The sequence below is a fragment of the Vidua chalybeata genome, chromosome 2 (genome assembly GCF_026979565.1).
Source record: "Vidua chalybeata isolate OUT-0048 chromosome 2, bVidCha1 merged haplotype, whole genome shotgun sequence".
NCBI classification, from domain to species: Eukaryota; Metazoa; Chordata; class Aves; order Passeriformes; family Viduidae; genus Vidua; species Vidua chalybeata.
Window position 1 is genome coordinate 70,518,999 of NC_071531.1, and position 26,944 is coordinate 70,545,942.

Here is a 26,944-nt window from a genome sequence, read left to right on the forward strand (position 1 = left end):
TCAAATGTCAGGAAGAGACCTGGCTCATACTCTCTTCTGCTATTGCTCCCTGGGGTGGAGAGGGCTCCATTCACTTAAGACAGTTGAATTCTACCAGATGTACACTCTGATGAACACACCCTGCTGTAAACCTCCTGCACAGTGATACTTTCAGGGAAGCAGAATCATTAACTATTCCATGGAAATCCAAAGGAAATGGTAGCAAAGAATGGCATTAGATCTCATAAACACATGAGTGTATTGCATTTCTGTAGTGGCTTTTAAAGCCTTCCCTATAGTGAGCCAAATTATTCATTATGAAACTGTTTTAGCAACCTGGCCCATGCTTGAGCATTCACCTTCCTTGAAACTATCAGAAAGTGATCTAAGAGAACAGTTATCTGGCCTGTCAAAGGAGCAAATCCATTTGTAGAACAAATATTTGAGGGCCTGCAGTTTCAGTCTTTGTCTACACTTTACCTTCCCCTTAAACAACTGTTTTGCCATTACCTAGTTTGGGATTTTTTTTCCTCCTCATTTTGTTGCATTTTGATGCATAAAAGCAGGGATTATCCAATACTGGCTCACCCTGAGAAACCTCTGTACCTCGATTTTGAACCCTGCCTCAATGGAAGTAGAAGTCACTGTGCTGATATGAAAAACCTTGCTTGGAAAAGGACAGTCACTCACCAATTTCAGCATGCTGTCCTTGAGACAGAATTCACTGTGGATGGAGAAAGGGCCTGCAGCAATTCCAGGGGAGAATTCCCAGTATAGTTGATGCAGTTGATGCAAACATGATTGAAGCCAAAATGCCTTGGGTAGAGAAACCTCTCCTGGGAGTGAAGGCTGGCTGGTGAAGATCAGCTTTTCAAATGCAAGTGAGATCCAGTTGCATTCATTGTTGACAAAGTGGACCTGGGAGATGGATAAACATAAACAGGGTGGGTTGGTAAGGCTGAGTGACTGAGACAGGGACAGCAGAACTGTGTGCCAGCATGCAGGACACCCTTGCTTCAGATTCACAGTCTAAGTGCAAACCAGCCTTGGAACAGGCCAAAGTAAGTCTTGGACTTCTGTAGGGAGGTGACAGGATGAGAGCCACCCCTTGTTCCTGCATCATTCCTCACACTCTCTGTAAGGCATACATTACTTCAATCCCCGTGACTGAAATAAAGAGGGAAAGGGCGAACAAAGAACAGTGAAGAGCAATAAAGAGAGCTGTAGGGTGAGCACTTAGGATTGGGTAATTATTTCCCAGGAGGTGGGTTGGAAATACATACAAATGACTTTGGATGAAAGGAGGCAATGCTGCAGTAGCTGAAGGGAGGTGATAAGGTAGGCAGGTGACTTCATGTGTCAGTTGTGGCTCCGAGTCTTACTTTGAACTTAGTAAGAGTTTCTCAGTGCACGTCAAATCCTGGCACAGGAGATGGCAGATTTCAGCTGGATCTTTCCAGAGGCTTGCTGCAATTAACAGACACTGAAGGAGAAGTTATTTTAAAGCCTGATAATATATCCTGGCCAGTCATTCCCAAAGCTGGAAAGGAGAACACTTTGGCTGTGCTTCCCACTGTGGGGGCCAGTCTTCAAAGTGAAATGCAAAGTTGGTTGCTGCTATTAGGTGGCAGTAGAACGCTTTCAGCCAAAGTTAGAAGGGCATGATTTTTTTTCCTGAGACAGACTTTTCCACCACTGCAGGACTGCTAAAAGCTACTCCTCCCTTCTCCCCTACAGAGAACACTTTGCTGCACATTTCCAAGTAAAAGCCTTACCTCTTTTTATGCACAGTGAGGCAGTCCCAAAGAAAACACATCTACGCTGCTCATCGGATCATCCACAGGGGCACAGAGAGGGCTCTGGCTGATCTGGCACCGCATCAGGAAGCATCTGCCACCAAGAGAAATGAGGATTCTCCTGCTGGGACAGCCAGCACAGCTCTGAGTGGGACAGCTGCTGGACCAAGTGCAGCTGACAGCACTCACCCTGCCACAGTTGCACGTGAACTTGCACAAGGCTTCCACAAGGATCCCACAGCCTCCTAGGACAGAAGATGAGTGAGGTGGGTTTCTCTTCCCCTCTGTGATTTGAGTTCGGAGCATGGTGAGGGAAAGGGAAGCACATTGTATTTACTTTTTCAGGGCACCCTGAATGGAAAACCCTCTCTCTCCCTTGGGCTGTCCCTCCTGCTGCCTGCCAGCAGTGTTGTCCTGGAATCATTCTGTATACATTCTGGTGTGGCAGCTCCCTCCACTCCCTCCCCAACTTGCTTTGGACTTCATTATCTATTTTTTTTCTTGCTCTGATTATTTAGAGAAGCTTTAGTGAGAAAGCAGTGTTAGCATTCCTTGTTTGTTTTCCTGGCACAGACCAATAAAAATCTGCATCTGGGCTTTTAGTGGTATTTCCTTGCTTCAATAACATTAAATGAAAAAATACTCCATAAGTGGGAAATTTTGAGACCATCCACAGACAAGCATGTCCCACTGATTTCTTTAGTGGTTTAAGGCCCAGAGGCTTCCTGCATTAGCACTGCTATTAATAAAGCACAGGAGCTGAACAAAAACAGTCAGATTTTGCATCATCTTTTCACATCATTAGTCCTTGGAGAAAGAAAAGGTGTCCTTGACCTCAGCAGGGTGGTTTCTGACAAGCAGGCAGTGTCTGGCACAAGCCTAGGTGACAGCAGCATGGCACGGGCATGGCGGGGCTGATGCCTTTTCCAGAAGTGTTCCTCTTCAGGCTGACTGGTTCTTGCTTTTTATCACTGCAAAGAGCAGTTCTGGAAAGAATCTTATTTTGCTTGGAACAGTGTTGGTCACTCTGGCTCTCCAGCTCTGGGGGCTACACAGAAAGGATGCTGGCTTTGCTGTGTGCTGGCTTTGCCGTGTTTGCAGGCACGGGGGTGCTCCAGCTCCAGATGTCGGGAAGCAGCGGGCTCAGACAGGCGCAGTGCATCTGTCACAGAGCTCAAGGCTTGCTCAGCTCTCCAGCACTCACGTGTCAGAATTCCTGAGGGCTGTGGCCTTAGCGCATAAAGGGACATTTACACCAAGCACCACATTTTGGAGGGGCGGGCACAGCCACGACACCACACCCAAAATGCTCATTCATTGATGGCTACAGCTTACACAGCCAACAGCAGTACTGGCCCTCAGTGCTACAGTGGTAATAGGCTGATCTCTCCCTGCTGCCATCATTTCTCCCCGTGGATCATCTTTTCCTTGTGCTGGGTCTGTAAAGCTCAGGTGTGGTTCAGCTAATCCCAGCCATAGTGCCTCTCCTACATAACACAAACCAGCAGCTGGTCAAAAATGGTGCTCATTAATGCATTCCAATAAAATTCCTGCATTGGGTCTTTGCTCTGTGGGTTAGGCTGGGGCAGGGTACAGGGAAAGGAATTTACAGGGAGGGGAGAGGGAGGAGAACGGAGTCTGGATACCCCTGTATTCCACTGGGGAATAAATAACAGCTGGAAAGAGGGAAAAGAGCTGCACCAAACCACTGCTGGGCTCCAGGTCGCTGAACCAGGGGCACCAGGGGACTGCTGGGGTCAGGCAGCCTCTGTAAATGCTGCAATGGCTGGCAGGAGTCAGAGGGGGGTGACCAGTTTTAATTAGGACTCTGTGAGGATGGGGACTGGGGATTTGGAGCAATTCTCATGGTATTTGTAGCTAGTCAGTGAAAGGGAAGGTTGGAAATACAAAAATATAGAACAAAACACTCTCCACAGTGTGGGAGGAGAAGCTGTGCAGGAATTGACTCTGTAGCCTCAGGCCACCTTGGACAAATTTATCCTGGTTAAAAGGAGGGGGGATAACAATCACAAGATCCAATGTAATAGGAGAGGCATGGAAAACTTGATGCAGCAGAACAGTGGAAGACCCATCCATTGAGGCATTTGCTGTATTTCTGAAGATGGTCTGTCAAAATAAACGTTCTGCATGTGGCTCACTATACAATTTGATGTGGTTTTAGAAAGAAGTATTCCAACAGATGTGGGAATGGACAGACGTTGCAGCACTTTGGTCTTCTGTAGGGACACAGCTCTGCATGACAACAAGGGGGCAGGGGACTCAGAGGACTCCAGATGCTGTGCACAGGCTGAGCTATAAATGTCTCACCTTCTATCATGATTTAAGAGACACCATCAGGATAAAGCCATCTTTTCCACATGACATTGCCTACCATGTAAACTGAAGGCCACAGCAGGATTCCTGCAGGAAACTCTTCTGTAGAAACTGCTTTCAATTGTCATGTGGGGTTTTTTTCTTAAGCTTTGCAGAATGTACTTTCAGAAAGAAAATGAGCACAGTGAGAGGGAGTTGGGATCATAAATCAATAGCATAAGAATGCACCGTTCCCTCTTCTAGCAGGAGACAGAACAACCCTGGGGAGGAGCCTGTACCCGAAACAAACACAGCAGATGCCTCCAGGGCTGCTCCAATACAGTGCAAACATGGGGAAAATTCAGCTTGTCCCTTTTCTTTCACCAGCTGCCCACGGGGAGGGAGCCTGGCTGTGCCGCTCTGCTGGCTCCTGTCTCCTGGCAGGTGGGGGAGACAAGGCTGAGCCAAACAGGGCTCTGGGGTCACTGTGCCCTGAGAGTGGTGAAAAATTAGTCTTTGCAGTAAGTGAATGAATGCAAATTGTCCCAGGGCTTCCCTGCCAATACGGCTCTGGTGGTGTGGGAGGAGAAAATCTTATGGCACCAAGAACAGTTCAGCAGAAAGGACTTGGGGTCCTTCTTTACTGGAAATGTACAGTGTCTGCATTTCTGTCAACAGAAACCCACACCAGACCCACACTCCCCCATCTCTCCTGCCTCACTCAAAAGCAGTATGACCATCACAAGAGCTGCAGCCATAGACCTGGGCGTGGTGCTGTTAAAAGAGTTCCTGCCACTTTCTGAGCACAGCTGTTGCTTCTGCTTCTGGTCTTGTAAGCATGCAGGATTTGCCTGATACTTCATTGGGCTCAATTCAGCCGTCACACCATTTCTTTTAGGAGAGTGGGATTAACCCTACAAGTATGATCCTCACATGCTCAAGGCTTTTAACAAAGCATTATTGCTATCTCCTTCAAGTCCTGTTTCTCTGCTTTCACCAAAGTCCTGCTCATGCAACTTTTCCTGTGTTTTAATGATTGGTGAATCAGAATTGTGCTGGTATCCAGCCTCCTCACCACAGCGCCCTCCACAATCAGGCCTGGGCTTGGATGGGGAGCTGTTGTTTCCTGTGCCTGCCTTCCATCCCACCTGGGAGGTGGGAATTGGTTTGAACACCTGCCAAAACTGCCAACTCCCCGAGACAGAATGTGTACACCTGCATTAGTAAATTCAATTTTCCCGGGACCACCCTGGACCAAGGCTCCCACCCCTCCTCCCAGCCACTGCCTGGAGCAGAACTGGCAAGGAAAGCATCTCAACAGACACTGTTTGCACGAGACAGAAAATGCCAGTAGGCCGAGGGGAAGGGTGTACGCTGACACCCATGGAGCAGGGCAGCTCCGGCTCTCTGCTCTGATCATATCATTCATTCCTCTCATTCCTCCTTTTCTCCCACATGCTGCATCAACCCCACACACCTTTTCCTCCACTTCTGGCTGGAGTCAAGGCCACTTCTCTTGGCCTCCTCCCATGTGTCACATCCCAATCCTTCAAGTAGCACTTGGAAGTAATGTCCTATTCCCCTTTCCTTCCTGCAGGGCTGCTTACCTGTATCCACATGTGCTGCCTGGCTCAGCACACCATCCCCAATGGACCTGAGAGCTATGGCTGCTCCTGCCAGCAAGCACCCACTGTTGCAGCTGCCCACTGCTCTACAGCAGCTTGGACTGCAGGGCCTGGCCAGAGGAGATTTATCCCCCCCAGTTCCCCCAGTGGGGAGCTTGCAGGGCAGCTTGCACTCATGGCCCATCCTGGAGCTCCTCAGTCAGTGCTGGGGATGTTGGTCTTTGTCCTCAGGGAGTGCCTGGGGGGAGCGTGCAGTGCCCCTGCAGGGCTGATTGCAGTGAGATAAAGGTGGTAGAGACTTGAAAGCTGCACTTGCTGCTCTCTCCCTGAGTTGCTGCAGGATTGATCCTAAGAATCTCCCTTTTGTCTGTTACTGAGTCAGTAACAGCCTCTTGCAAACACCCTGTTGGTTCCTTACTTGTTGAATTGGAGCCTCTCTCTGCCTGCCAACATAATTTTTCTGCCCCCAGCCAAATGCAAACCATTTTTTCATTGCTGTGTGGGCCCCAAATCTGTTGTCTCCAGCAGAAACAGCTTCCATTGACCAACCTCTTCCTAGGCCCGGTGCTGTGAAACAAAAATCTTAAAAGAGGTGTAATTGAGATGGTCCAAAGAGTTCCCAGCTGGGCAGTCCTTTTCCCAAGGCTGTTAACTTATGGCAGCATTCCAAACAACATCAATGATCTCCTTGAGTAAAAACACTCTCAAACCACCTGGATTATTCCAGTAAGCACCATCTTCCTCCTGAACACTCTGGCTTGGCAAAGGATTTGGTTACAGGAATAAGCTGCAGAAGGGAGGTAGAGGGCATGGCTGCTGTCATGCCAGAGGAGATAATCATAGAATTGTATAGGATGTAGAGAACCTCTAAAGTCACCAAGTCCAACCATTAACCCAGTACTGCCAGTCCACCACTAAACCATGTCCCCAAGTGCCAGCTCTTTTAAGTATCTCCAGGGACAGTGGATCACTCCACCACTTCTCTGGGCAGCCTGTTCCAGGGCTTGACAACCCTTTCCATGAAGAATTTTACCCCTAATATCTAATGTAAACCTTTCCTGGTGCAACTTGAGGCCATTTCCTCTTGTCCTCTCACCTGTTACCTGGGAGCAGAGACTGACCCCCACCTGGCCGCAGCCTGCCCTTGGGGAGTTGTGGAAGGTGATAACGGGGATCTGGTGAGGGGGGTGGGAATGCCCTTTGCTTCCTCTCAAGCTCCCACCACACACCTGACCCTGCCCCGCTCCCTGCAGCCCCCGTGTCCCTCTGACAGGACCTGCTACACGTCCCTCTGTCACAGCAGGTATCTGGACCCTGTGACCCAGCTCAGCACTTGGAGGTGAGGTAAAGCACAGGAAGGTCAAGCAGCCAGTGACAATGAACAGTCCTGCTCCAACTCCTGCCCTGCACCAGTTTTTAGAAAATTTGCTTAGGAAAAAAAAAAAAAAAAACCAACCAAAAAGCCCAAACCCTTCAATCTCTCTGCTTAGCAATCCATTTCATTCTCAGTTCCCTGGGCCTGCCACCATGCACAGGGCCTGCAGCTCCTCTGCTGGGACAGGTGTTTGTGCTCTGCCAGACAGCTTTGCCTGGGGACCAGGGTTTGTTTGCCCACAGCCACATTTTCTCACTCTGCAGCAAGTGAGGGGGCTCTGCAGATGGCCCTGGGCCCTGGGCCTGGGCACACTGCCTCACTGCAGCTCTCGGGGCAGAGCACCCCGGTCAGAAACACCCTGCTGCAGCCAATCGCAAGCTTCCACAAGGGAAGAGGCTGTTCATTCCCCACTTGTCCTGGAGGATCCAGCCTTACCTCTGGAGTATGTGAGCAGAGAGGGGTGATGCAGAGAGCCTGGAATTCCTGGAAGAGAAGGCTTAACTCCACTGACTGCATGGGACACCTACCCAACTGCATGCAGGCTCAGGGAGCAATAGGATACACCAAGTAGTATCTGTGCCAGGGCATCAGGAATTAGCTGGGTGTGGAGCAAGATCCAGGGCTGCATTCCTGCACTGGCCAAAGGCAGGTGTTTGCTGTGAAGTCCAGTTCCCCCTTACAGCCCTGAGCACTCACCTGTACTCTCACCTGAGATGAGCTCCAGCAGCAGTTTCTTTTGGGGGTCTGGTCTCTGCTCCAAAGCCTCACATTGTACAACGCACACCCAGACAGAGCCTGGCTTTCCTGCTGTGCCCTGTGGGGAATTGACACCTACACACCCTCCTTTCCTACCGGAGCTTGGATTTGGCAGCCGTCGGGTCTTGCAGCCTTTGTGCACAGCTGATTTAGCAAAGCCAGGAACACCACTCTTCAAGACTATCAAGGGATGACAGGACAAGGGCCCAGCCAAACCCTTCCCAGAGCCCAGGGAGGGAAGTGAGGTTCCAGGCTGGCTGATGAGGTTGTGTACCATCTGCTGGGCTCGCTGTCTCCAAGCAACTGGACGTGGTGCCTCAGATAAACTGCAGTGCTCTTCTCTCCCCTCTGCAGTTTGCGGCTCGCTTCCTTCCTCCTCCTCCTTTGTGGCTCTTCTTCTTCTTGCATGGAAAGCCACTTGGACCTTCCCACCAGCTGCCCCCTTCAAGATAACAAATGGTGCCAGTAGCCTTGACACTGACTTTTAATTCCAACGCAGATGGCTGGCAGCTCGCTCGATAAAGACAAAGCACATCAGTGGAGCAGACTCTTGTACTGCATTCAGCTCGGTGCTGCTTTACTCCCGGATTAGCATTTTAAATCATCCCAAAGCACTGCTGACCAACAGCTAAGTGGATTTGACCCTGGTTTGCAGATGGGTCTCAAAAAGTATTTTCCCACAGAATGACAGAATGATGTTCCCTGGAAGGTTGTGCAAGGACTGGCTCTCGATGCTAAGGTGTTTCATTACATCTTTTAGAAGGGTGGTTGGAATATAAACACGATATGAAACTGCAACAGTCCCACTGGCAATGCTTGCAGGAGTTACAATGAGAGTGCATGCTGGATAAACTGGACAGCTGCAGCCTCTGCGCAGAAGGGTGAATGCAATCCTCAGGTAAGGAGACAGGCAGCAGCTACCAGATGCTCTCCAGTGCCTTCACTGACACTGAGGAGAGCACTGTAGGGAACCTCTGGCTTCTTTTGGTACTACAGCTTAAGGAGGGGTTCAAAATGACTGGAGATAAAATTGGAAACGTTACAAAGATGCGAAGGAGTTGAAGATCCCCTTCCAATCAGCTTAGCAGAAAGTTATGAGGTGCTTGAGTTCTGTTCATTTGGCTCTGACATTCAGAAAAGAGACCTAAGACTGCAGATGAGAGTTCCTGTGCAAAGACAGTGCATAAAGAGAGCCCACAACTTGCATTCCAGGTGAGGGAAGGTCAGCAGATGCAGGAGATCCCAGTGCAAGTCCATCCAGAGACGTGCCCAAGGATGACTGACCACCACCCCAAATCACCAGGGATTGTGATGAATTCCCACTAGAGGCAAGCTTTAAGTAGATAAACTCACCCAGAGAGGCACTGTAATTTTGGCAGCAATGTGTTTGCAGGTGTAAGTGGCCACCCTGAACGGCCAGGGCCAGACTTGACGAGGAGAGCAGTCCCAGTCTCAGCACGAGTTGGATGCACCCAGAATCCTGGTGACCTTGTGGGACAGAGTAAGTGAAGGGACAGCAGCATCTACTCACTGTGTTGCTTCTGGGGCAGCCAGGCTCGGGTGGCCACCTGGCCCTATCACCCCGGTGCCCAGAGCCTGCACAACCCAAGCCCCGAGCCCACTCAGGGAGCTGGGGTGTGCCAGCACCTGCTCTGAGAGGCACAGCTCCAGCACCCAGGAGGGGCCAGAACAGCTCCTAGACACACATTCGGCAATCAGGAGAGGATCAAGGGGATCCTGACTCAACACTCATGGTGTGGACCCAGCAAGGGCCCCTTCCCACCCTGCTCCCATTTGTCCTGGAGGGCCTCTGTAGTAGAAGCTCCAGCCTGGAGCCCAGCAGAGGTGTCATGGGAAAAACCGCGGCTCGTGGCACACAAACAAAGCAAGAGGAGTCTCTTTGCAATATAAATTTGTTTTTTATTGAAGCAGCAGTCACATGACCTCGCATCTAGCCTTTAGGATAGCAACAGAATGGATTCGGCCAGGTCAGCCAGCCCAAAAAAGGATTTTTATTTTTTTTTCTTTTTTCTTTTTGCGCTAATAGACATGTCATGTTTAATACATACATTATCCAGTACCGGAAACCCAACTCAGAGATAGCTATGTGCTGATTTGCTGGAGGAACGGTCCACTGGACGTGGTCTCGACAAACTTTACAGATCACCACCAAATAACATTACTAATGGGATCCAATGATTTATAAAAAAACAACCCAAACAACCATGAGTGCAGGATTCAAAGCCAGCAGTTTACACAGGTTCTTAAGTTTGTATCTATAGGTGGACGGTAAAGGAAGATTGGTTGGTTTCAATTTGAAATATTTATGTCCCAGGGTTCCTCTCTCCATCAAATCAAACGGTGTCATAGACAAGCTGGCATCTCTTTAAAAATAGCATGGAATAACACAGCTCATTTAAGAAAACATGCTCATTTCTTGAGGTTTTTCTTTATTATTACAAAGATTCACGTCCACCTATTCTTGCAGAGTGGAAAGAGGCATAAGGGTGAGGAACAAGGGTCAGAGAAGGGAGAGAGGAGGAGGGAAGAATAGGGCAATTTTTTGAAATAAAGACCACACACTTGGTATTTTTTAAATTTCATTTCCAGGCTAACCTACTTTTTATTTAATGCAAATTACAGTACCAGTTAACTATTTCCGAACCGAGTCACACAGAACAAAACGTATTTACAAGGGGAATGGGGCGGGGGAAATAATAAAACATTAAGCATACTTTCCACAAAAAAAGTTTATATTTAAAATGAAAAAAAAAAAATCAGTCACAGAGGCATTCAAGTAGTAATAATGTTATACAGGTTTTGCTTTTCCTTTAAATCAAGACAGATTTGCACAAGTGTATGCAATAGTTTGTATACAACCCACAGTCCTTAATATATATATATTTAGATTTCTGTTTTTAAGATGGAAGTGGTCACGCTAATTGGTGTGTACAGGCCCAAGTGATCCATCAGCAACACATTAATGAACGCAAATTTTACAGGCAAGCAAATTATATATATATAAATATATTTTATATATATATATTAAAAATAAATTGAGAAAGACCAACACAAGGAAGCTACTTTTCTCGAGCTAACCCCTTAGGTACTGTTTTCCTTTCCTGTCGTTTTGCCATTATTGCAGTGTTGCAAAACGAAGCCAACTACGACCAGAACCGGCCGAGAGCTCCGTGGAAATCAGCTGCCACCCCAGGGGTACCCGCTGGCAGTCTCCGGAAGGCAGAGCCCGGATCGAATACCCTACTGTGCTTTTCCTCATCAGCTTTTCCTTTTTCTCCGCGGTGGCTGAGGTTCCTAGTACAGGAGTACGAGTCTGACAGGCTGCTTGACTTCTGCTTTTCCAAGTACTGAAAACTGGGGGGGAATTTTAGGTTGCAAGTGGCAGGCACCTGCCATTATTTTATGTAAAGCTTGGCTTTGAAATAAGGGGACAGAGTGTTCAGGGGTCTTCTACCAGTCAATTTTCTTTTGCAGGTAATTTTTTTCTTTTTCCCTAGCAAGGTAGATAAGTTTAATAGTCAAGAACACCAGTGTCTTGATTGAGTGTCCATCGGGGGAGACAGACTGTGATCCAGCCTGGCTCAGGGACCCACTACGGCAGGGCTGACGTAAAGGACATATCAAGACCACACTGGGTTAAAAAAGAAGCCCGAAAGAGTGTAAAAGAGAGGGACAGCTCTGAGCAGACTGTCGCCAACAGCTTGACATCACTGACCTTCGTGTCACCAGAAAGAAAGTGCAGCCTCTGCTTCACTGGAATGAACACGAGATGCTTCGAAATAAAACAGCAACCTTTGGTTTGGTAAAGAGTTACGTGTTTTCCCATTCAAGACAATCATATGTGGAATACTAACAAGGTAGTAAAACACAAGCAAACTAGTTTTAGAAACAAGGCCTTCGTGCTGGGCACAAGAAATCAAGAGTCATGTTAAACTTATCTCAAGAAAACAAAAGTGACTTCAGGGAAGGATGTGGGGGAAAAACAGGGAGAAGAAAGGGAACAGAAAGTCCTCCCGGCAGAAAAAACCACCGCAGTCTCCTACAGCGATGGCCCTGCTCCCACTGCAGCCAAATGGCTCTGAGCTGCACCAACCCTGGGGGATGTGGGGATTTCCCTCCCTGGGGGCCCTTTCTGCTCGCCACTGCCCCTGGCACAGCCGCAGGGAGGGTGGGAAGGCTGAGCCTCCTGGAAGCTGCTGCTGCCCAGATGCTCCTGGGTGCAGGGTTGAGGGGAGAGACAGGGTTGAGGGGAGAGACAAGCAAAATCTAATTGGGCTGCTAGGGCAAGGGTCCGAATGAAACCAGCTGCTGCTAGCGGGAGGAGGAGGGCAGGGTGGGCACCTTGGAGACTCCCAGAACAAAGCCACGGCTCCAATGAAGTGAATGACAGTGGAGATGGTTTCTTTTCGTTCCGCTACTGATCAGGGTATCACCGAAACCTTACAGCACTCAAAGAGTTAGAAAGCGGGGTGGGGAGGGGGAAGCAAAGATGCAGGTTTGGGGTGGGAGACATTGTTAATAAAGAAGGAGGAGAAAAAAATAAAAGGGAAATAAAATTCAAAAATCATGGAAGCGAAGGCACTCCAAACTATATAGATACACTATACATCGCTAGAGTTATTGTTACAATAATACAGGCCGGTACCTACTGTACAGAGTTAAAACTATATGGCTTTAAAAAGCTCGTCTACATTTTGTCTGATTATTAAACAGAATCACTGCCCTGAACGGTAACTTTTTGCTCATTAATAACAGTTCCTGGGTCCACATATTTACATACAAAACAATAAAACTCAAAATTCAAAAACAACCAAAAATAATAATGTACAAGCTTGAATTTGGTGAGGAGCTTTGTTTTTTGTTGTTATTTTTCTGTGGTTTTTTTTTTCCTTTTTTTTTTTTTTTTTCTTATTTACAAAAAAAGGTTGTTCAAAGACCTGGATCTAACTTGTATAAAAGAGTGTGTGATCCTGCTATGATCCTTGAAAACAGAAATAAAACCAGAGGGGCACCCCTGACCCTCCCCCCAGCCTAACACACACACGAGACACACACAGACGCCGGCACAGCCACAAAACCAGAGAGAAACGCTCTGACTCCCCTCCGCCAGTCTTTAACAAAAAAATGAAAAAGAAAAGCCACATGTCCTGGCACAAGCAGCAATTTTTCTTCCGATGTATTTTTATTACTTTTTTTTTTTTTTTAAAGACTCTGTAATTTACTGCCTCCAAATAACAGCGCCTGTGGCCAATGCTTCAGCAGTCTTGTCTATACAGCAGATCCATACCCTGCCACTGTCCTACTTTTTGAGTCTCCTGCATGAATTTGGATCACTGGGTCAACCAAGCCCCTTCACTTACCTTTCAGGTCACTGACTAGCTAAGCGCACGCGTCAAGACGCTCTTCAGCCCTTTCTATTAAGTTGCAGGTAAGGATTTGGAAAGCCTTGTTTCTCAACGTGGGTGTGCTTTCCTTTGCAGCCAGCCAGAATGCAAAAAAGCTTTAAAACCTTTTTTTTTGTGTGTGTGCCCAACAGCAAATCGCCGAGGGGTGTAACTTGAGGGTTTATCGGTTTCATGGTAGGTGGTCACTCACCTCTTCAATCAGCTCCTGCGTCCCCAAACCCACCGTGTGCCAGGCAGGAGGGAGAGGGCAGAGCTTTTATCACTTCCAGGGCTGCTAAGAGACAGTTTCCAAAAAATCCCACGTCAACAGCATAAAAGGTACAAGAAGAAACACACCGAGCTCGTGACCAAGCCCCTGCCGCCCCTGCAGCGGCCAAGCTTCCAAAGCCGCTACTGCTGGTTCCCCCCGGGCCACGCGAAGTTCTGCGTGTTCCCGAAAAGCAACTGCTTGCCTTAGAGATCCGCAGGTCAAGGAACAGCTCGGTAAGCACCAAAGGCGACTACAGTTTCTCTGAAGAAGGATAAGGCTGGAGTGGACACCAACCGCAAGCCTACCACAAGATCAGGTCTCCAAAAGTCTCGATTCCGCGCCGGGGCTGCATCCGGACGCTCACCTGCCCCTTTTGCAAGGAATATTGCTTTGACTTCAGGAAGAGAGACGTGGATGCTCGCACCACACGCCGTCGCAGGGAGGAAACCTGGACCCTGAACTGATGGACTAGAACAAGCATTCACCTCACGCTTCAGTCAGACTGCTTCAAGATCGTCGACAAAATAAAAAAAGCAGTATTGTGTCTATGTATACATGTATATATTTATATAATATATATACACACACACTCATATAGAGCCAGCTTTCCTACAAGTCAGCAGGTACAAATTACCATCAAGAGCATTTGGATGTGTATTTTAATATTCTACCAATGTAAAAACATAATGGTGACGTGGCAACACGCATCAATAAATAGAGATTAAAAAAAAAAAAAAAGAAAAAGCAAGAGGTTAAAAAGGATGAAAATTAAATACAGATTCTACCTGTGGATTTAAAATCAGAACTATCGGAGAATGTGGCATCCTGCAAGTTAAAACTGCAGTTAAAAAAAAAGTATTACAAAATAAACCAGTAGCCTGTTACAGTTCACATTATAAACCCTGGTGTCCTTTTCCTGTATGCACCTTAGGAAAGGGAAGCCTGTTCAAATCAAGAGCCAAGGAGGGGTGGGGAGAGAAAAAACCCACACTTTCACAGTGGCCACTTCCCAAAAAGTCCCTTAACATCCATTCACCAGCTGGGCCCCTGCCCCTGCCAAGGATTTTGTTCGTCCGCTCTTCTCTGCTGAAGCTGGGAGCCGGCCTGAGACACAGAAAGCAGGAGCTCCAGCTGGGCTAAGGGGATGCCTCGGCAGAGCCGACTGCTGCTGTTGGTGCATGTGTGTGTATTATATTATATATCACCCACTCGGGCAAGATTTTTCCCACATGAAGCTGCAGATTTCTCATCACTAGCACTGATTTTTAAAATGCAAGGCTTCCGCTAGTGGTTCAAGCCTTAGACACATGGCAAACCCTCCCCCACCCCCCCATGGCAACCTGTTTTCCTACCACGTCGCCCGCTCCCCGTGACGAGCCACGCCAGTTCTTCAGATAACCTGGGATATGCATTTGCTGACAAGAAACGCTGAGCTCTGTTGAATGACCCCTGCTAAGCTCCCGACCAAATTCAAGCTGTGCACTACATCAAAGTCCAAAACTTCACTTAAAAATAAAATAAAAAAAGAGGGTAAAAAAAAAAAAAAAAAAAAAAAAAAAAAAAGGAACTTCAGCAGAGAATGAGGTTTGGGATTTGTTTGTTTCGTTTTTTTCCTTCTTTCTGTTGTGGGAGGGGGTATGAGGCAAGAGTCCTGGTTCTGAAGTACACAACAGCAAACTTCCAACATTAAGAGATTGTCGAGGGGAGACACTGGTGTGTTGTATTGCTCCACTTTCCCTCCTCCCCCCACCTAGTCCCCTGCCCCGGACACCCTGCAGAGTGAGAATACAATGAAACTGGTTTGTATTTATAGATATTTTACAAGGTTAAATAAGAACAACAATAATAATAATAAAAAATTGAACACTAAAATGAACAGGTTGGTTGGTTTGTTGTTTTGTTGGATTTTTTTTTCCTCTTTCTAATTTTCTTTCCAAATGTGACCAGTGTTGCTGAGCAAGACTCAAATTACTGGTGATTTTTCCTGTGCAGCTGGCTGCTTGGTACTGGTTCAGGTGGAGTTGGAGGCTGATGCTGTAGCTACACTATTGGTCTGAACTCGTTCTCCTGCGTTAACATCTGCAAACAATAGACAAGAAGGGGAGAGAGAAAAAAAACCCAGCATTACCTCCAAAACAGAGACACATTGGAAACAACAGCTATGACATTCTCCACAAGGGGAAACCCATAACTCCCACCAAGAAGGTGTGTGGTTAGGATGACTGCCCTGATTTCAGGAGATGCAGATAGAACAATCCAATCTGGGGAAAGATGGAAGATAGTCTTTAAGCAGGGCAAAAGCAACCAGGAGTGCTGAGGGCTGTGGGCTGGGCTCCAGCCAGTTCTGCAGTTTGTAACACTGGCTGCTCAGTGCCAAGTCATCTGTGTTACATCCCATAACTGCAGGACAAGGTACACTAGCATTGCCAAAGCAAACACCAGTGTCTGTGGTCACTATGAGGTTTCACATTGGTGAATGTGAAAGCTTCACATTGTTAGTTAGTCCTTCTTGTACTAAGTCTGCATGTTAGTTGTGTGAATGAACGCAGACAAGGAATGTGACAAGCCTGCTCCCCTGGCAGAAACAGCTGGTGTGCTACTGTGCAATTCATACACTTGTTGCCTGAGAAAGTCTTTCAAGTTTGCTGCTGTTGCTCAACCCAAGTTGGATCTGCCACCCTCTGAACTGCTGAAGCACATTAACATCAAGGCCTGAAGCCAGTAATGAGGTTTATGCAAGCACATGATATGTTCGAGGATTGGATCTCTGCAGTAAATGCCTCCAACACCTTCTCAGGGAGGGACAGTGCTTCACAAAGAGACAAGTCACAGGATCAAGGACATGTGTCAAAGTGCATTTCAAGAGAACAGAGGGTTTGCAAAGAAATAACAAAAGGAAATTAGCTGTGTTTTCATAGGCTGCATGCATCTGGTATTTCCTCTAAAAAATATTCTTAGTATTAGAAGAGTAGGTAGGGGAAGAAAATGCACCAATTTCACCTGGAACCATTCTATATAGTATCTAATTAGCCAAGTCAGAAAGACTGTAAGATACTTATAGATAAGTGGGTGAGCACCTAAATGCGTAAAATACAGGATGGGAAAGAGGTATTAAATGAGGTTTTCTCCAAGAGACTGTCATGCATTTCACCCACCACTTAATTTACATAAGATTAACTGCAAAGCTATTGATACTGCAACAGGAAAAAACATCATAAAGACTTATTATCTTGGTACAGAAGAGGGCCGACTGGGCAAACTGTGTATTTGAAAAGACACATGGAAAGGGTTTATAAAAAGAAAGAACAGCTTTGGTGACCTCAGCCTGAAGGGCTTTGTGACTAGCAGGAGGAATACCAGGCATGACAAAACACACCGGTGGGCACTGGATTCTCCATCAAAGAGGAGCTGGGCAAGGCTCTGCAGTCACCTGTTAGCAAAACCCCCTCCTCTTCAGCCACACTGACCTGACCACAGCCACTAACAAGGGCAATGAACTCAATCATGGACCGCTTTGGGTTGGAAGGGACCTTAAAGATGTCCAGTTCCAACTTCCCTGCCAAGGCCAGGGACACCTCCCAGTAGAGCAGGTTTCCCAAAGCCCCATCCATCCTGGCCTTGAACAGTTCCAGGGGGTCACAGCTTTTCTGGGCAGCCTGTGCCAGAGCCCCACCAGATTCACAGTAAAGAATTTCTTCCTAATCTAAACCTATCCTGTTTCAGTGTGAACTCATTTCCCCTTGTCATAACACTTCATGCCCTCGTAAAAAAGCCCCTTTCTGGCTCTCTGTTAGAGACCCCTGTTAGGTCCTGGAAGTTTGCTATATGGTTTTCCCAGAGCCTTCTCTTCTCTGGGCTGAACAGTCACAGCTCTCTCAAGGGAGAGGTGCTCCAGGCCCTGATAATCTTAATCACCTCCCTCTGGACTTGCTCCAGCAGGTTCACATCCTTATGCTGGTGGCCACAGAGCTGGGCACAACCCATCACAGGCCAGAGTCAAGGGGCAGAATCACCTCTCCCGACCTGATGCCAAACTGCTTTTGATGCAGCCCAGGATACATTTGGCTTTCTGGGCTACAAGTGCATGTTGTAAACTGATGTCCAACCTCTCATCAACCAACACCCCCAAATCCTCCTCCTCAGGGCTGCTGTCAATCCATTCTCTGCCCGACCTGTATTTGTGCCTGGGATGCCCTGACCCAGAGGCAGGACTCTGCTCTTGGTCCCATTGAACTCAGTGAGCTTTGCACAGGCCCGCCTCAAGCCTTCCAAGGTCCCTCTGGATGGCATCTCTTCCCTCCAGTCTGCCAACTTGCCAGCTAGAAATGGGCAGCACTTGCTGAGTCACAAATTAAGTAACATTGACAACAGCGACAAAAATAGGAAATCAAACAATCGGCAGCATCCAGAAACACAACTGATAAGTGGGAAGAGAGGGTGATGCCTATTTGAAAAGGAAATGCTGCAAGGAATGTGTGGGAAGAAAGACAAATCGTCCTGTGGGCAGAGCATGCAAGATGACTGCCCTGGGAGTTTCTGATTCCCTTTCATCTCACCCCAAATTAATTGCATCACCTCCTTTAAAAAGGAATGACCATCATGACAAAAAAAAAAAAGCTCATGCAATTAAAGCACAAAGGCAGCATGACAACAGTACCAGTGTTATGTGGGAAGCTGGCCTTGCAGAAGAGAGACGCCCTCCTACATAGAGAATTTCCCTGAAGGAGCAATTCCCAAATCTCACATGCGTGCAGACCAAAAATGACCACAGAAATCAGAAGTGACCCAGCAGGCCAGATAATAGTGTCTACATTTTAAACTCTCACTGTGCCTGTTCTAGATTAATTTTCAAGTATGGATAAACTGCAGTTAATGCAACATCTGCTGGCAGTGCCTGATGCAAGCAGTCCAGCTGGATTCTATACTGTTGGCAGAGGATTTCTCTGTATGTGTACAAAAAGTGCTCGTATTTCATTTGCTGAAATGAAACATGGCTTTTGATCTCAATTTCCTGAAGACAGTAGAGGCTGAAATTGTTATCATTACATTGCTACTACACAGAGATAAAGAAAAAAAAAGAGGAGGGGATAGAGCCACTTCAAGTAACATAAGCTCCTTTTCTGTCATCACTGTAACAGGAGAGTTCCTGAGAAATATACATGCCACGTGTTAAAATACATCAGGTGATGCAGGCCAAGAACATTTTCTTGGGGCTTTTCACAACAATATATACATACAGAATACAGAAGTCTCCCCAGGCTAGGACAGAGTACAGAGCAAGCTTAAGGCTGCCCTGACTCCCAGCCTGCAAGAAAATGCAGTATTTTAACAATTCAGCCAATTTGTTGACTCTGCTTCAACAGGACGTTTGAGGAACAAAGAGGGGCTTATTCCAGCATTGCTTTGCTGAAGCACCAGAAAAAGAGCACAAATGGAGTATGAGGTTCTCTGGGCATTCATTTCTCACAATGAAAAATCTATATTTGGGCCTAAGAGAAGGAAATCTAGGCCCTCAGCAGTGCTGACAGAGGACAGCAAAGCCCTGCTGGGGAGCACAGCTAGGAGCTGGCACGCAGCTTTGTGGCACAGGACAGAGGAGTGCCGAGCTCAAGGTCAGGGCAGCCTCTTTGTCCTGAACCACTGCCTGACACCTCTGCCTGTGCAGGCAAAGAAGCGTCATCAGGGCTTAAGTGCTAGCTGCTTCCAAAAGTTCTTTCAAACAGAGGGCAAAAGCTTCTCTCATCATTATAGAGAACTTCTTCCAATTCAGCTTTTCCTTCTAAGGAGTGCCTCAGCTTTCTTGGAGGGTACATGACATTCCTTAAAACCTCCTGAAAGGAGAAGACAGGGCTACAGTACAGAGAGCGACAGAGGTGCCAACTCAGACTGAGAAAGCCCATTAGCACTGCTGACAGCATTAGCTGGGTGCATTTGTGATGCTGACAGGCTGTGCTGCTCATCTGCAAAGAAACAAAGCTACCACCAGCCTGGGAATCCTCACAGGACATCTGAGGAGCCAAGTGGAAAGAGGAGGATAGCCTGATTTTCATATTGTGCCTGCTTATGGATGTAGAAATCCAGACTCTGAGCAAACCTGGCAAAATGTGCAAGCTTTACTTCTCTTGTCGTGGATTCATCCCTGTTCTGAGCTTGTAGAACTCTGAGAGAATTGCTTGCCCATCTTCTCCTGGTTAAGGAATTCAAGTTTTTCAAAATTCCTCCAATGCGAATACCACAAATGCACTAAATCTTATTTCATGGAGCACTGTGGTGTTTTTCAACTACGACACACTGGCAGGCAACACCAGCTCTAATCTGTTCTGTTGGTGAAAGTTCAGGCACACCATTGCATTTGGGGTCACATGGGATCAACACAGCAAGATGCCTAAGACGATGACCCCAGAATCCCTGCTGGCACAATTTCCCTGCAGATGGCAATTATGCTCTTCCGATCTTAATGCTGACTAACAGAGAGGTAGCTACTATTGCTGGCTGATCCAGGAAGAAAAATGTAGTCACACAAGCAGATATGCATTGCATTCAGCTTGGTCTGCACACTTCCCTCTCAGATGCTGTGGCTGCACAATTATGAAACCATCTTCTTCCTCCTCTAGCCATCCCCGGGAATATGACTGCACTGGCATTTTTCATCAATGGCAGTATAATTCACAGAAAGCTAGCACATCATTTCAAGAAGGGGCCAATAAATCTCATAAATGTTTAGGAGAATTTACTAATGTCAGAGCAGCAAGGCTACATACTCCCACTGCAAAGCCAGGTTCCATTACTAGAGCAAGTACAGCTTTGCCTCAAGAGAAGAGGAAATTGACAACGAATGTGGGTTTTTAACACTGCTTGCTAGAGAGAGGCACAAGTTACACATGAATAATGTGAATTACAATTACATATTTGCTCTTCCCTTTACTGCTGTGAGAGCTACATTTTGCTGCATCACTGCCACTCAAAAAAGCAGTTTCTGAACCTGTACTGCTTACTCACACAAACATTTTGCAGAGAAGTCTCCTGCTATCAGGATGCCCTGGGTTAGGTGGGAGACTTGTTCCCACACTGCTTTAGCAGTTACTGAGGAACTTAACATTTAATGCTTTGGGAGATGCAGGGGGTATAGAGAAAGAAGGGACTCCTTGTATGAAAATCTCTTGCTAAATGTAGCAACAGCATGCAAAGCAAAATAGATTATAATAACCTCAACAGGACGTAATCCTAAACATCATAACTCTGATGACATTCCCACCACCTGCTGTGAGAAACCCGCGTCAGTAAGAAACGACCAACGGCAGAAATCCGAAGCTGTGCAATACTAAACTTAATTTCACAATTTCTTTCCAATCAGCAAGGATATTATTTTTGGTTTTGAACCACAAATAGGAGGACATATCCCAACTCAGTGCAGTGCTGGCAAACAGAAGCTTTAAAAATGTTGACATCAATAATATGGGATGGGTTGGGGTTTTTTGGCTTTAGTGTTTTTTGGCTTGTTTTTCTTAATACTTCACATTTAGGACTTGGACTACTGCATTTTCTCCCTATACAAGCCCTTGAAAAGTGCTGAGTGAAAACAGATTTCTTAACCCCATTAATTCTTCATGACATGTGTCTTAGTGGAGAGAACTGTTTAAAAGGCATGAAAGGGATATTAGGTGAAACTATTTTCCAGAAAAGCTTAAAATAATTTTCCATGTTTGTATTTTGTACTTTTTAATCACTTTTACTACTTTATCTGTTTTCTCACTTGTTGAGCAACAGATGCTCAACAACATAAGAGGCAAACAGAGAACATGACTATTTGCAAAATACCACCAAGTGTATGAAACAAACATAGTAAATTTGAAAATAGCAGTTTTGCTTTCTCCTAAATTCAGAGTACATAAATGGTACAAGCTGTGTCTTTAATCTACTGCTACTACAATTTCAGAGAGAAATCTCATCTTTCAAACCTGGGTGCATCTGTCCCAGAGTATGAAAATTCTCTCTTCATCACTGGCTGGAGCAAGTGCATCAAATAACTGTCCAGCACATCAACCAGCAAATGCCTTCCTGCATATTTCAAGAGCAGCTTTTGAATCAGGCCTTCTCCTCTTCAGCTATCCTACACTAAGGAAGTGTCCTGCACTGCAAAAGGGCTGACGGCCCTTGTGGGCTGGGGCTGATGTGCATGCAGGACATGTGGAAGCACACCTGTTTTGCAGCCTGCCTTTGGTTGCCCAAGCCCCGAGAAAGCCTCTGGTATGCTGAATAAGGGCTGACTCAGAGGAAGAATTCCATGTACTAAATCACCTCTGCCACATCCTGCAGCACCTGGGAGTTTCTTTGGGAGTCTCCCAGCTAGTATTACCAGGCATTAAAACTTTCACTGGAAACAGAATATGGAGTGGCTAAAGGTCAACAGTGAGCTTTTCAAAGGTTTCTGACAGAAACCTGAGAGACCAGGAGCCAAACAAAAAATTCACTCAGTACTGGCCAAAACCCAAAAATATCTGCCTTGTGCCTGAAGATGACACAAGAAAACTCAGTAGTAAGCAACTGCAACTACTAAGATGAGGCAGTGAGCATGCTGACTGAACTCCCTAACTAGACTTTTAGATGCCAATGCCCTTAGGGAAAAATCCTCTCTCTCCATCCACACTACACAGAGGCCACATGCTGTTTCTTTTCTTTCTAGGCATCACAACTCATTCACCAACTTAGTGTTAATTTCAGGATGGCTGAGAGCACAGAAATTAGGTGCAAACCAACCGTGAGAAGGACCAACAAATTAAGCAATCAAATGCAAGTTTGAGTGCCTTGGGTTGAGATTTGGGCTGGTGACCACAGCTAGCACACAAATGACCACCTACCAAGACCAAAGTTCAGGTGATACTAAAACAATCCCTTCCTCCCCATTCACTTTGTGGGCTGAGGTGGCTTGTGGCCTCAGCAGATGGAAGCTGCCTGGGCAGCAGGAGCGAGGGTGGGGAGGGAAGGAGGCAGGCAGTTGCACGTTCTCACCTGAGGCTGCTGTAGCATTTGTAGGGGTTGAAGCAGCTGCTTGGTTCCGGGCATGAGCAGGGATGAGGATCGAAGCCAGAGATGGGTTACTTGACAGTTCTGGAGGGGAGGTGGAACAAACAGTTAGCTCATCATCCACAAAGTGCTCCACATGCAGGATCAGCTCCCAGGGTTTCCCCTGTAACGGCACCTCAGGTGAAACACATGCCCTTACAGCCCAAGGTCACATTACATTTTCTGCTTTGCCAACCAGTGAGAGGAAACCACAGCGATATTTAGCAAGGCAGTCTCCCAGAGCAAGACTGCCAAAACTACAGACAGTGGTGCAAAGGAGAAACTTCCTAGAGAAAGAGAGTGGCTTGGGAGTGAGCAAAGAACCAGCCAAGCCGGTACCTTGTCAATGGCCTGACAATGCTGTTTCCTTCTGAGCACTGGAGAAGGATCCCCTTCTTCACAAGCCCACCTGCAATCAGTCCCAGGGAGAAGGCTGATAACAGTGGTGCTGCTTTGGGCACTGGTTCAGCAAACAAGCAGCTGCAACAGTTGCTCCAAGAGCTTCAGGGATTAGTTCTTTGGCTCACTCAAGCATCATTTTTTCTCAAGGACCCGGGAACCCAAGACCAATCTCTCACAGCAGTCTCCTTGAGCGAGGCCAAGAAGAGGTAACGTATCCTTTGAAAGGACAGGGAAAGGCAAAGGGAATTGGTCAGCTGGGCAATTTAAATGGACAACAAAATGATGCAATCATTCTGTCTGAAGACATTAACCAGGGAAAAAATAGTAATGTCTTTTAGGCTCCAAATCTAATATAGCTCCAGTGTGTATCAGAATGAGAAATAGGCATCTTACAGCCACAACTGTGGGAGGATTAAGGGCAACACATTGCCAACAAATGACAATCTTCTGGCACCCTTTCAAGAGAATGTAGTGCCTCACAGAAGGTGGGACTGAGCCGAGACAAGACAGGTCCTGTTTGTTTCAGAAACAGGAGCGACTGGCTGTCTCCTGAGAAAGCAACATCCGGTAAAAAGGATGTGAACAGTCACCTCACAGAAGGAGACTGATGACTTTTGGAGCTCCAGGAGGTCATCTGGAGGAGAAATGAGAACAGGAGAATAGACAGCCTTTTATGCAAGACCTCCAGATAGCACAGGCTGTACAGAAGCCCAGCCAAATTGTGGCATAGGTTCAGTAAGGAGCTTTTGGACACAGTCTCAAATTATTTGGGCTCATTTTTAAGAGGCTATTGCTATTTTTTAATGCTAGCTCTAAACTCAGGGCCTAAAGGGAGCAGCAGTCCACTTGCTGATATTTTTTTCTCTGCTGTTACATTAAGTTTCATTACCGCTGGGAGGGCAAGAGGCAGAAGACTCCCGATTACAAGCCTCTTATTACTACACATTTTAAGTTGGTGTTACGGCACTTATGAATGCAAGCAGGTTGTTACACTACCTGCAACCCATATATCTTGTAATACTCCATTCAGGTCTAAGCAGACCTAGCTAGTCCTTTTAGAAAGCCTCAGTATTCACAGCACTTGTACAAATACAAAATCCTCAATTCATGTGGGAGTAATTCAGAATTCATATATTCATAATGTTATGCAGAATTTATGGATCTCCATTTTAAATGGAAAAATAAACTGAAGAAACATGAATCCTTACATGTCAAAGTGAACACCAGTTATAAACCTATACTTCAATACTATCTTGGGTATTATAGCTGCTTTGTGCTAGAAAATGTTGCTCCCTTAGTATTTTTTTCCAAATCTGTTTCTCAAGTCTGTTATTACTGGGAACTTACTCTTTACATTGCTCTTTTGAAAGTTTCTATCACCCCTGCATTATTTTCTGCTCATCACTTGAAACAATACAGAGCTGTAATCCAAACAAAAGCAGAACTAAAACAAGGAAATCCCATGACACTTGCTACCTTCCGGTGCTGCACAGTGCCTTGAGGTGCAGCTACAGACTGTCAGTGTTGCTGTAGCCCAAAAACTAGTTGACCAGACAGAACACCACCCTTGCAAGGGCACTTTGACCCTCTCCTCATTCCTTCTTCATCTAATGTTGTCAGAACACCTCCTTTTGTATTGTGGCAATAATAATGGCTTTTTGTTGTGCTTAATGCAAGTGCAACCATTTCTCTGAAGCTATCTTAAGGAACTTTCATAGGGACTAGAAGACTGTTCTTGTTCCCTTCTCAAACCTCACATTATCTTTCTCAATATGATGTTTCTTAAATTCAGCATACTCTGAATGTCTTGAACTTAAGAGGAGCAGGCCAATTCAGAAGAGATATAAACAAAATAAAGTGGACTCTTTTGGTTGAAGTTTAATAGCAGCTTTGCTTGAGAACTTGTTTGAATTTTTGCTATAATTTATTTTTGCACCTATCCCATCTCTAAGGATGAGACATGGCAATACTGAGGAGCAAGTTTGACCTGTGATTATCTGCAGTCTACAAAATACTGAGAATCTTTGTCCTTATTTGGGCAGGGTGTTCAGCTGTAGCCTGGTTATGGAAACCAAATGTGCAGCTCAGGGCTGGGTTAATACAACCAGTACAGCTGCAAGAAGCTATTGTGGTCAAGGCAATCCAGACAAAAGTTTTCAATATAATGATGTGAACAGAGCAGCTATCACAATTAATTTATGAGACCCAACTCCCATCCACATCACCTGGGAGAACACCTTTGGCTTTCAAATCATACCATTTGCAGCCACTTACGATCTCCAAAAAGGAGCAGGAATGAAAATGTCCAGTTTTACTAGAAGACCAGATCACCTTCATTCTCCAAACACAAGAAAATGCCTGGTATTGGGAAACAGTGCAGTGTTCTTTTTCAGTATTATTATACTTGATAAATCAACACTCCAGGAATTACCTGGAAAAATTGCTCTTCTACCAGGGCTTTTTTTTGGTCACAATAACAAACTTTCCATTATATATACACATAAACATACACATATATATCTCTCTAAAGAAAAAAAGAATTAAGGGTCACAGGGTAGGGTCATTAAAATATAAACAAGCAAAAATCCCAATGCACTCCCCCTTCAATAAAAAAGTAATTCATCTTTGTGAAGCATGATAACCATTATTAAGTGCTGAATCAATGAAAGAATTTTACAGTCTTCAGTGGCCAACATGGAGTGACATTAACTTTTGTGACACAGCACAATTGCTGGCATGTTATAAGTGATTTAGGAAATGGCAGTCATTTCACAGACTATTTGAAAATGTGGTTTCTAAGAGAAAAATTGTTTTTTGTCTTGCAGATCTAAAAGCCTAACTGAATTGCAGCTCTGTGGCTAGCAGAGATACTTCCTTAGCCAAAATAACTTTTTCAAAACCCAATTAGCATATAATGCTAATTTTTAAAAATTAAGAAAAACTTTCAGGCAAACTTTTCATTACAAATGACCAGACAATGGTCTCTTCAACAGATTTAATCTCTAAGATAAACACCCACAACTACATGGCTACCCACCTACTACATGCCCCACAACTACAGCTGGCTGCCAAAGACCATGATCTTGATCTTCCATATACCCTCACTGCTCTTTTTCTAGACTCTATCTGAGCAGCATCAGCACCCAAATCAGGAGATTTGATATGCTGTTTAATTTCTTTTTGAAAATCAGTCCAATGCCTTAATGGTCAGATTTATCTTGTCATTTCTAACAGCTTTGCCTTCAAGCCCTCTGCAGTCACCTCCTACTTCATGGGTTTCAGGCAACTGGCTACAGCCAAATCAAACACTTCTAGAACTTAATATTGCCTGTTGAAAACAAATGCTATTTAAAACAAAATTGTCTTTCATTACTTTTTAAATCACCACAGATGACTCAACATCACTCATTATCCATCTAATGATCTGTTTCCTAGTTGGGATTTCTGCGCTGGAGTAGCCAATTTGATGGAACCTTGAACAGTAAAGACCAAAGAACAAGGACTGAACAGTAGTCACAGAAGAAGCAAAAGCTTCTTGTATATCTTGAGTTCATAGTCAGGACTGCTGTACATTTATCAACTACAAAGTTCTTCAAATCACTGTGCTAAGCAACGTATTGAGGTATTTAAAAATAACTCTGGTTTGGGGTTTATTTTGAGTTTGACTGGTCACCTGCAACAAAGCATGTTTGGAAATGCATTAATGATCAGCCTGTGTCCTATCTTCCCTTATAGATGGTAAAACTGGGACCTGTAGATGATAGAAATTTCCTTTTTTTATCTTAAGGAAATTGCTCCACAGGAACTCTTTTCTCTTACCATTCCCAGGAGCTGCTTTGTGAGGGAAGGCACATGAGCTCTTTAGGATGGCAAAAGAGGTGCTTTAAACTTGCTTCAGCATTAGGGTAACTTAGCCAGCAGCTTCTACACTATCTGAGGGGAACCAGGGACACACTCCC

The 26,944-nt window shown here is 45.8% G+C and overlaps 2 protein-coding genes across 11 annotated transcripts in view; one reads left to right on the forward strand and one right to left on the reverse strand.

Annotated features, from left to right (window-relative positions):
* Positions 1 to 11,244, forward strand: part of CFAP91 (cilia and flagella associated protein 91) — a 39,719-nt gene extending 28,475 nt beyond the window's left edge. For 5 of the 9 annotated variants that reach the window (XM_053936518.1, XM_053936516.1, XM_053936517.1 and 2 more), the window contains one exon: positions 1,771 to 2,377. In XM_053936518.1, the coding sequence (XP_053792493.1) occupies positions 1,771 to 2,024 (254 nt within the window). In that variant the 3' untranslated portion in view covers positions 2,025 to 2,377. Of the gene's footprint in view, positions 1 to 1,716; positions 2,378 to 10,989 lie in introns of those variants that run through there. The other 4 variants (XM_053936520.1, XM_053936521.1, XM_053936522.1 and 1 more) reach the window with 4 other exon arrangements.
* A 4,156-nt stretch (positions 11,245 to 15,400) lies between these two features.
* GSK3B (glycogen synthase kinase 3 beta) overlaps positions 15,401 to 26,944 on the reverse strand; it is a 142,954-nt gene continuing 131,410 nt past the window's right edge. For both annotated transcript variants that reach the window (XM_053936528.1, XM_053936529.1), the window contains 2 exons: positions 22,530 to 22,628; positions 15,401 to 15,599 (listed from right to left, as the gene is read on the reverse strand). In XM_053936528.1, the coding sequence (XP_053792503.1) occupies positions 15,532 to 15,599; positions 22,530 to 22,628 (167 nt within the window). In that variant the 3' untranslated portion in view covers positions 15,401 to 15,531. The remainder of the gene's footprint in view (positions 15,600 to 22,529; positions 22,629 to 26,944) is intronic.